Raw genomic sequence first — 11,420 nt, 5'->3', positions numbered from 1 at the left:
TTAACTTTGGTTGTTTGTTTCTTATTAGGTGGGAGAAAAAACAGAGGAAAGAAGAATAGACAGGGACATTCTTAAGGAAATGTTTCCCTTTGAAGCATCTACACCAACAGGAATTAGGTATTCAGATATATTGAAATAAGTATTAACCTGTTAACCGAGCAGGACCTATAAATACGTCAAACATAAAACACTATCGGGAACGGGTAGGACATATGAATACGTCCTTGAAATATATGTTGCGCCCTGAGAGGGACGGTATATATTTTTTGTAATCTTTTTTTTTTTTTTTTTAATGTATTTTATTGATTTTCTTACAGAGAGGAAGGGAGAGAGATAGAGAGCTAGAAACATCGATGAGAGAGAAACATCGACCAGCTGCCTCTTACACACCCCCTACCGGGGATGTGCCCGCAACCAATGTACATTCCCTTGGCCGGGGACCTTTCAGTCCGCAGACAGATGCTCTACCGTTGAGCCAAACCGGCTTCAGCTGTAATCTTTATAATTGTTTGTAAAATTTATAACTTTTTAATTCGATGTTTCCATTTTTTTGTTGGTATTCTTTTCTATTTGTTTGTAATTTTGTATTTTTCTTTGTGCTTTATATATAAATAAATGAAAAAAAATATTTCATTTATTTTAATTAAGTATAAATAAAAAAAATAATAATATAAAATTACGTCCGCTGGGTGTGACGTACTGACACGTCCTAGTGAAAGATTATGCACCCATTGTACGTTGCGTAATTAAAAAGGGAACTCCTCGGTTAACAGGTTAATGGATTCTATGGGGGTGTTTTTATTTATTCACTTACTCCCACATTTATTTAGATATAATGGACACATAAAATTATATATTTAGGGTATACAACATAATGATTTAATACACATAAATGAGAATTTTAATTTTTCATTCACAAAAAGTTAACTATACTTGTGTTCTCAGAATTAAACTGTTCTTTTGTGAGCAGTTTATTCTGGAAAATTGAGTGTTTCAAAATTAACTTTGTTAAACTGAAGGATTGTAAAGAAATAATTTACCTACTATTTAATTTCTATTTTTAAATTCAAATGGAAACCTAGTAAGAAGGAAATCATTGTTTTCACAGATTTTTTCTGATCTGTTGAATTGTTTCCTGACTGAATCACAACCAAACTACCTTATTTCTTTCCTATTATCTCCTAAATATATTTACTCTGAAAAGACTTTCAGAAGGCAAGTTTAGTGAATCTTTATCAATGTTTTGAATATTATTTTTTAATAAAAGATAATGCAATTTTTAAAATGGAAAATGTATAGAAGTTTTAAGTAGCTTGACCTCACTGTTTTTATGTGACATTTACCTACTGTTAACTCAAGGAATGTGTTTGGGATAAGGAGTGGTCATGATATTATATATTATTTATGTAACATAACTTTATCTAAAATCTATTTTTTGTCCTTTTATTTCCACAGTGCTAGTTGTCGCAGACCAATCAAAGGGGCTGCAGGGCGGCCGTTAGAATTCAGTGATTTCAGGATGGAGGAATCTTTTTCATCAAAATATATTCCTAAGTATATTCCTTTGGCAGATGTCAAGCCAGAAAAGACAAAAAAAGGACACTCCATTCCCATGTGGATAAAAATTTTGCTATTTGTTGTTGTGGCTGTTTTTTTGTTTTTGGTCTATCAAGCTATGGAAACCAACCAAGGAAATCCATTCTCTGGTTTTTATCTTAGCGACTCTAAAAGTTCCAACTGAATGATATCTCTTTGGCACACCCATCATGGTCTCCTATTTTTATTAACTGTATAAAAAAACATTTGTGTACACTTCTTGACGCAAGAGCTAAATATAATGTGATTTCACCTCAATAAATATATCAATAGTATTCCATTGAAAAGTAAGCAATATATAAATGGACTTCATTTAAATGTTTTGGACTTTGGACAAGTAGGAGATCACTTCGTGCCATACAAATAATCTTTTTTAGCTCTGGAACTTTTTTGTAGACTTTATTTTTTTAATGTGGGCATCTTATTTCATTTTTGAGAAAAATGTACATTGTTTCTGTGTTTCAAGAAGGGCGAAATGTATAATGTGAAGCTACACATTTAAATACTTTGAATTCTTACAGAAAAGATTTAAGAATTATTCTCTGCTGAATAAAAACTTTAGAGATATGTGAAACATAAAATTTGTTAAGAGGAAAAGTAAGTTGGAGTTGTACTTTTTGTAACAGCAACAAAGTTTAATGGTGTTTATGGGGAAAAGTACAGCAATAATCTCTTCTGTAACTTTTATTACTAGGAATGCCATTAGTGTAGCCCTGTTGTACTCACTTTTTTAAAAATTTCTAGTATCATGAATGTCCTACTTCAGTAAGACCCATTTAAATACAGTTGAATTTTAGCAGTGATCTTTTAGTGCTAAAGATTCTTATATGTATATGTTTTAGAAAACTTAACTAGCTATACATGTTTTTAAAAGCTGTTTAGCTAGCTAGAAGACTATAATTGGGAACCTGTATTTTTTATTTACAGCTAAAAATATTGTCAATCCAGTTTGCTACCAAATATTTTTTAGATAAATGTGTGTCTGTTCATAAGTTGGAAACTTTACACACTGGTCTTTGTTTCCATTTGAATTCCCTATTGCATTGTCTTCTGTTACTAAAAACAAATTTTGCCAAGGTTTTTTTTTTTTTTCCCCTGTTTCCCAACATAATTTGATTTTAAACTGCACAAAATATTAGCTTTCAAATGACATAAACTTTTCTTGGATACACAGTAGATACAAGAATTTGTGAACTCTGAATATGAGGTGGGCATTATGATTTTTGTGTACCCTTGAAGTGGTTAACTTTATCTTTGTGGTTGATGTATTTTTTTATTATTTTTTTATTTTTTAGCTAAAACTTACCTCATGTATAACTTGGTTAATTGAAATTTCAACAGAATCAAGTAAAACAAAAATTTTAAACTTATTTGAGTTACTAATTTTACAGTCTTTGACCATAAGCACACTAAAAAAATGTAAGTTATTTTTAAATGCCATCTGAAATAAATATGATACTTTTTCAAAAGGGAAAATGCTGAAGGTATATATTTAGACCAGCAAACAATTTTTATTTGAATTAGTCCTTTTCCTGATATTTAGCTTTTAGATATTTTGTAGACATTTTTCACTTGGCAGTTTATCAGGAATGTTTATAGGCCTGAGGGAGTGAGAAACACACAGGTCAGAAATGCTTGCCTCTGAGTAAAAGTGTTCCTTAGAGATGAGCCACACAGGGGGCACGTTTTACTCAACTTTTCGTGTAAGGTAACAGCAGTCCACTTTCACTTTGTTTTTAAACTTTGTTTCCCATCTTGTTTTCAATCTTTTGTTTATAATTAGAAATTGTGAGGAGCTGCAGTTACTGTTTAAAAATGTAGGGTGATAAATTAGACTTAATATGTATGTAAGGTCAATTTTCTAATAGGAAAGGTGTGGTCCAAAATAGCAAAAGTAGGACCAGGTAAAAGTCTTCTCTCCGCCCCCCCCCCCCACCTCCCCCCAATGTGTATTTGGTCTTTTGTGTGTGTGTGTTTTACTCCACTAGAATTAATGTGTTCTTGATGTAAATGCAAAGCATTTCTTTCCGATTAAATTGTAGATGTAGACTTTACAATATAATTCAATAATAAAAAAATAGTTAACCTCTAGTTTGGTCATTGCAATAAATGCTTTTTAGATTGCACAAATTGCAAAATGTCCTGATAACATTTCTTACATGATATTTATGGATTGTTGCATTTTAGTTCTCATTTTCAGTAAGCTCCTTTATGTTTTGTTCTAATCATTGTAGTAATCGGGGTCCTTATTTATCCATAGGTAAGTAGTGTGTAGCCATTATGTGTACTTGGAGGATGACAGGGAAGCTTACAGAGGCACCTCTCTCTCTACAGTATAGAAACTACTACTTTTCAGTCATCTTCCCCCACCCTTTCCCAGCTTTACTATCTTAGTACAGTACTTCTGAGGCACTCATGACAGTTAGTCTTGCTTTGAGGCTAAGCAAAGATGTTATGATATATTTATCATGGAGCTGTGTTCACAAAGATTGAAGTTCCTGTAGCATCTTCATTTATGTGTTCCCCAAAGGTGATTTTATTTAAGTTGTCAATTCTCATAGTAATATAGAAAGAAAACAGCATCAAAGGCTTAAAATTTAAAAATCCCTAGAGGTTTGGAACTTAGAAGGACCACTGAAGTCATACAAAGAACAAGGCTAAATAGAACTGGTGTAGAAAATGAACAGGGACAGCATGGTCTTTTAGATCCCCTTATTTCCCAGCTGTGAGAACCTGGTTAAGTTTCTTATCCCCTTGGAGTATCATTCTCTCCTCATATGTAAGAAAATACCTACTTCAGCCCTAGCTGGTTTAGCTTAGTGGCTAGAGCATTGGCCTGTGGACTGAGCGTCCTGGGTTCAATTCCAGTCGGGCACATGCCCAAGTTGTAGATTTGATCCTCAGTAGGGGGTGTGCATGAGGCAGCCGATCATTGATTCTCGTCATTGATGTTTCTAACTCCCTCTCTGAAAATACAAATATATTTAGAAATAAAGAAAATACCTACTCTACTTCATAGGATTATCTTGAGGATTAAGCAAGTCAGTACATATCAAGTGCATAGAACAAGATCATTCTGTGGCCGATGCTACCCAATGAGCCAAACTGGCTGAGGCAAAGCATCTACTTAACCCTAGGGAGAATTCTAGGAACCACAAAGGGAACCAGGAGTAAAACTTGAAGGATACGGCACGGGGCCAGCTAGAGCTATTGGGGCACCAGGAGGAGCCGTTCCACACCACCTTCCTTTCCAGGCCTGTAGCCATGAGCAAACGGCATCCAAATTGCCTCCCAATTCCAATGGTTGCAATTCCTGGTCCCCAAGTAAGAAGTGAACAAAAGCTCAAGGAGCTGGAGCTAAGATTACCAGGGCCATTACAGCCTTGAGGTGGGAGTAGCCCTGCCTCACCAGAAGTATCAGGCAGGTGGATGAGATGAGGTGTAAAGCACCGCAGGTCAACTGGCCACCAGAGGCCAAAGGTTTGGCTAGTGGGGAACCAAGGACAGGAGGCAATCCTAGTGTGACTGGTCTTCAGTAAGGACCCTTTAGCTCCACAAAGTGGCAATTGCATTTCTGAACCAAAGATTAAAGATATAGGTTTTGACAAAAATAATATATTTGTGAATGTATTTGGGATGTCCTAAAGAGGTTTAAGAAGTCATAATGTATTTTTATGTGAATCAGTTCTATTACAAAAAATAAAATTTTAAGAAATCAGAAAAAAGCTCTACTTGGGAACTCTTTCAACACGTGTGCTGTCTTCCTCTCTGGCACTTGCTGGACCTGGGTCTTGGGGGCGGGGCTTTCCTATGTTACTTTTCAGGGGCTAGGAGACGGTGAACAAGAATAACACATTTTAGAAGACACTGGGAGCCGTGAAGAAAACGGGCTTAGATTATGTGATTAGGGAGTGATATTTGTTTTCTATTGCTATTACTACAAGCCAAGAAGCCTACACCACAAAGTGTGACCACAGGTGAAGGGGGTCAGAAACCTGAGGCGGGCCCAAACTGGTTGCTCAGTGGTTAGAGCATTGGCCCATGCACAGAAGGGATGTGTGCATGAGGCAATGTATCCATGTGTCTGTTTCTCCCCACCTCCTTCCCACTCTAAAAATGGGAAAAATATCCTTGGGTAAAGATTAAAGAAAATAAAAGACAATGTATTGAAAATAATGAACAGCAATTTTTTATCTGTCAAGAAGGTAGTCATAAATCTGGAAAAAGGCACCCGGCTGGCGTGGCTCAGTGACTTGAGTGTTGACCAATGAACCAGGAGGTCATGGTTCGATTCCTGGTCAGAGCACATGCCCGGGTTGTGGTGCTGATCCTCAATGTGGGATGTGCAGGAGGCAGCTGATCATTTATGTTTCTCCCCCACCCTTCCTCTCTGAAATCAATAAAATATACCTTAAAAAAATATATGAAGAATGAACTAAATAAGGAGGAAAGCACTTCCTTACAGTACAATGGTATTGTAGAAGTAGAGTTAGAAAACCACATTTTGGTAATTATCACAATAGATTAGGGCAATAATCATTGATAGCTATGAAAATTAATGGGTGAAAGTTTATTGTAGTCTTCCTTACAAATTACTTCTTAATTAGAGATGAGAAACAGTAAGTTGCAATGAGGAAACCTAAAAAACCCTACCTTGATTAAGTGATCCAAGTTCAGCTCACCAGTTATAGACAAGTCAACATCACATGCCTTTTTTTTTATTTTATTATGTTTTATTGATTTTTTTACAGAGGAGAAGGGAGAAGAATAGAGAACTAGAAGCATTGATGAAAGCGAAACATCAATCAGCTGCCTCCTGCACACCCCCTACTGGGGATGTGCGGGCAATCAAGATACATGCCCTTGACCAGAATTTAACCTGAGACCCTTGAGTCTGCAGGCCAGTTAGGGCTATGTGCCTTCTGATATGATACTCTGAAAAGAACGAAGAATCACTTCTGTGATATTCCTGCCCTAAAAGATTAATCTAAATCTAATCATGAGAAAACAGACAAATTCAAATTGTGTAACATTCTCTAATATATCTGTCTTCAAAAATGGAAAGGCCATGAATGACAAAGAACTGTTCCAGACTGAAGAAGCTTAAAGAGACATGAATATTAAGTACAATGTGCTTCTGTCTAGAAAAATAATTTTTTTTAATTTTTTGCTTTTTAAAATAATTGCGTTTTGATTTATTCTTTTGTTATATCAATGTTCACATCCAGATTTTGTTGGTTGTGCTCTTTTAGGAGATACACACTTAAGTGTGTAGGAGTAACTACGCATCCTGTAGAGATTCAGGAAAAATATGTGTATGTGCATACAAGGGTATATATGTGTGTATGTGTAATCTATCCATAATATGTTGTATATGTGTATGTCTATATGTGTGTCTAGGTAAACTGATGGGAGACAGGATGATGAAGCACATGTGGCAAAGTGTTAATCAGGGAATCTGAAGGGTCTATAGGCATTCTGTGCACTATTCTTGCATCTTTTCTGAAAATGTAAAATTACTTCAGATTTTTAAAAAGTAAATAATACCAGAAACATAAAAAACATACTGAAAAATTTCTCACAAAGATAAAAGCTAATTTCCATGGGTGTAAAGGAGATTCCTGAGAAGAGAGAATGGAGGGAGGCCAAAGACAGAACTTTGGAAAGACCCACAGTATCCAAGATAAATAATTGAAAAACAGATAACTGCCCTGACCAGTTTGGCTAAGTGGATAGAGCGTTGGCCTGCAGACTGAAGGATCCCAGGCTCAATCCTGGTCAAGGGCATGTACCTTGGCTGTGGGCACATCCCCAGTCGGGGGGTGTGCAGAAGGCAGCTGATCGATATATATATTTTTTAAATATATTTTATTGATTTTTTTTTACAGAGAGGAAGGGAGAGAGAGAGCTAGAAACGTCGATGAGAAACACCGACCAGCTGCCTCTTGCACCCCCACTAATGGGGATGTGCCCGCAACCAATGTACATGCCCCTGACGGGAATTGAACCTGGGACCTTTCAGTCCGCAGACTGACGCTCTACCACTGAGCCAAACCGGTTTCGGCTGATCGATATTTCTAACTCTCAATATCTCTCCCTTCCTCTCTGTAAAAAGTCAATAAAATATATTTAAAAATAAAAACAGATAACCTAACTACTATATTACTTTTAAGATTATTATACTAAGCCGAGACCGGTTTGGCTCAATGGATGGAGCGTCAGCTTGGGGACTGAAGGGTCCCGGGTTCGATTCTGGTCAGGGGCATGTACCTTGGTTGCGGGCATATCCCCAGTGGGGGTGTGCAGGAGGTGGCTGATCGATGACTCTCTCTATCGATGTTTCTAACTCTCTCTCTCCCTTCCTCTCTGTAGAAAATCAATAAAATATATTAAAAAAATAAAAAAAAGATTATTATACTAAGATAGACACTCATTTTTCATATACATATTCACACAATCATATTACATTAGATGTTTTAACAGTTGAAACATGCCTATGATTTTTTTCAATTACTCTTTTTTTAGTTTTATTTTTTTATTTATTAAATTATTATCTGTGTACATATCTTACCATTCTCCCCCTTCCATACATACCCTCCTTCCCCAGAGTTTTGTGTCTATTGGTTGTACTTATGTGCATGTATACATCAATTACTCTTTTTTTTTTTTATTGATTTTGTACAGAGAGAAAGGGAGAGAGATAGAGAGTTAGAAACATCGATGAGAGAGAGAGTCATCGATCAGCTGCCTCCTGCACACCCCCCACTGAGGATATGCCCGCAACCAAGGTACATGCCCTTGACCAGAATCGAACCCAGGTCCCTTCAGTCCCCAAGCCAACGCTCTATCCATTGAGCCAAACCGGTTTCGGCACATCAATTACTCTTGAATCCATTGTGTTAAGGCAATATCTCAAATGTTTCAACAATTTTTAAAAAATATGTGATGTGATGTTGCCTTGTTCTTTTTTTTTTTTTTTTTGTAATTTCAAAAAATTTTTAAGTTGTGCTTGATCAAGAATTTTCAAACGGTGTGCTATTGCACACTGGTGTGCTGCAAGAATTTTTAAAACATGCAATACCTGATTATTTAGCCAGGGGCTCTGATCTCTTTTCCCTTAGACTGTCAAATAAAATAATGACAACAGCCAACACAACAATAACTGTCTGATGTGAATGAGTTAAAAAATCTATTTTTTGATGTTCCATAGAATTTTTAGTAATTAGTTTATGTGTGTCACAAGATGAAAAAGGTTGAAAATCTATTATCTGGATTCCTATTAGATAGAGCAGTTTTAAAATATATACATATATTGACAAATAGGCAATTAGGAAGGATGCTTCGATATTTCTGAAAGATTGGACCTAATTGGGAGATTGTCTTAGAAAAGCAATGACTACAAGAAGCCAATAGGACTAGGGCATGGCAAAATAAGATATAAGAAGTTCTTAATGTTTAAGACAGAAGTTTTTTCACATAACTCAGAAAGAGATTAATTCATGTAATGAAAGTTAGGAAAACATGATTACACAAAAGCAAGTAGGGTTGAGTACAATTTGTTTGAAGGACAGTATACTGTTCATGTGCAAGAACACAGTGTAAGGAATCCTAGTGTCCACCAATGTGTGAAGAACATACAGCAACTTAGTTCTAAGAGTAATTACATTTCCATTTACACAGACTTTGGATGCTTATCATATTTTTAAAAAAGTAACCTGGACCGGTTTGGCTCAGTGGATGGAGCAACAGCCTGCAGACTGAAGGGTCCTGGGTTCGAGTCCAGTCAAGGGCATGTACCTTGATTGTGGGCACATCTCCAGTAGAGGGTGTGCAGGAGGCAGCTGATTTCTCATCGATGTTTCTAGCTCAATATACTTCTCCCTTCCTCTCGGTAAAAAAATCAATAAAATATATATTTGGGGGGAGAAGGGGAATGAACATTTGTAATAATATGAACCATAAAGATTTATTAAAAAAATAAAATAAAATATATATATTTTAAAAATAGAAAATTAGTTCCTAAGCTTCAACCCATACCACTTAACAATGAAATGAATAACAGTAATAATCTTTTTCATTTAATTCAGACATCAAATCTGATCATTCAAACACCCAGGAACAAGTTATGCTGACCCATATACTGCCCTAGATAAATAAATTAGATTGTTGACAAAATTCCAATTTTTTTTTTCTCCTACTCTATCATTTAAATGAGGCATGATTTAAATATTTTTCAAAGTTGACATTCTTGAAATCAAAAGAGGAAAAATACTGTTTCTTTTCCACAATGATTCAAGTCATCAGAAATGTAAAATTTAAGCGACTGCTAGTGTCATGTGGGTTAATTGTAATTGTGTACCAGCAATGGGTAGTTTCTCAGAAGAATCAAGTCCATCAATGTCACTACCATTTGAAGTGATTGCTCTCTAAAGCCTATGTTTGATTCCCTACAGACTGTCCTTTGCAATGGGCTACCTTCCAAGATTAGACATAAATAGCAGAACACAAATATTTTCCTGAAGTTCCCTTATGTTTGCAATTTTAATTTCATTTAGGGCTGACTGCAGTTAACCCCTAAATTGTGCTCATTTGTGAGAAGGCTCCTTAATACCTACGGCAAAAATATCACACAAGTGGTATGAGTTTGAACTACGACAAAACTACAGTACATTTCAGTTCATGATGACCCAGGACATAAACAGAAACTTAGATGTTAGTATCTTCTGCCCCATGTCTCTAAGGATGGACGGAACTATTTCTATTCCTTTTAATACAACTTACTCCCTTTATTTTATTTTCATCACCATTTCATTTCTCCCTAAAATGTCCAGTATGGGCCCCTCCTGGGCTCACTTCTTTTCTATAACGTTGCTAGAGCCAAAGCAGCCCTGCCTAATCTCTCCCTTGTTGCTTCTTCTATCCTCAGCCCTTCCTTGTTTCACCGTCCTTAGCTTTAATAAATGTACTCTCAAAATAAATAAAGAATAATAAATAAATAAAAAACCCACGAAGTTCCTGAATGTTACACACTTGGTGTACACCAGAGCATGGCACCTTGCTCTTGCAATTGCTCAAACCACATCAGCAAGGATCCTTTCTAGTAACTAAGCACTTTGTATCAATGGCAAACCAGGTAATTCAGGATACTGTCTCAATTTACAGATAGGAAACTCTTAGCAGGCTCATTCCACCAGATCATGTTTATCTTTGGATTCCCTAGCAGGGGTCCTCAAACTTTTTAAAGTGGGGGCCAGATCACGGTCCCTCAGAGAGCTGGAGGGCCGGACTATATGAACTACTAATTCCTACTGTAACACCTCGGCTGCGCTCACTGCCCAAAAAACCTGGCGGGCCGGATCAGACTCCTCTGCGGGCCGCATGTGGCCCGAGGGCCGTAGTTTGAAGACGCCTGCTAGAGCAGTGGTGGTTAAACTCATTAGTCAACAGGGCAGTGAGCTACAATTTGCTGACCACTGCCCTAATGCATTAGTTCCTAAACCTGGCTATCTATAAGAATCACCTGGAATCTTTAAAAAATGGCAGCCGAAACTGGTTTGGCCCAGTGGATACAGCGTCGGTCCTACGGACTGAAGGGTCCTGGGTTCAGTTCTGGTCAAGGGCATGAACCTTGGTTGCGGGCACATCCCAGTAGGGAGTGTACAGAAGACAACTGATTGATAGAGGGATGTCCAACTGCTGGTGTAGGCCCAACCCCTGTAAACCAGCAGTAGGACATCCTTTGAGGGGTCCCAGATTGGAGAGGGTGCAGGCCCGGCTGAGGGACAACCCCCGCCATGCACAAATTTCTTGCACTGGGCCACTAG

The 11,420-nt window shown here is 37.0% G+C and overlaps 1 protein-coding gene across 6 annotated transcripts in view; it reads left to right on the top strand.

Annotated features, from left to right (window-relative positions):
- The window catches only part of TMPO (thymopoietin), a 28,578-nt gene extending 24,891 nt beyond the window's left edge, over positions 1-3,687 (top strand). For all 6 annotated transcript variants that reach the window (XM_045587638.1, XM_045587637.1, XM_045587636.1 and 3 more), the window contains 2 exons: positions 29-117; positions 1,456-3,687. In XM_045587638.1, the coding sequence (XP_045443594.1) occupies positions 29-117; positions 1,456-1,741 (375 nt within the window). In that variant the 3' untranslated portion in view covers positions 1,742-3,687. The remainder of the gene's footprint in view (positions 1-28; positions 118-1,455) is intronic.
- Positions 3,688-11,420: the final 7,733 nt, after the last annotated feature.

Source organism: Pipistrellus kuhlii, unplaced genomic scaffold, assembly GCF_014108245.1.
Source record: "Pipistrellus kuhlii isolate mPipKuh1 unplaced genomic scaffold, mPipKuh1.p scaffold_m20_p_3, whole genome shotgun sequence".
Lineage (NCBI taxonomy): Eukaryota > Metazoa > Chordata > Mammalia > Chiroptera > Vespertilionidae > Pipistrellus > Pipistrellus kuhlii.
This window is presented reverse-complemented; position numbering and strand designations above follow the sequence as displayed.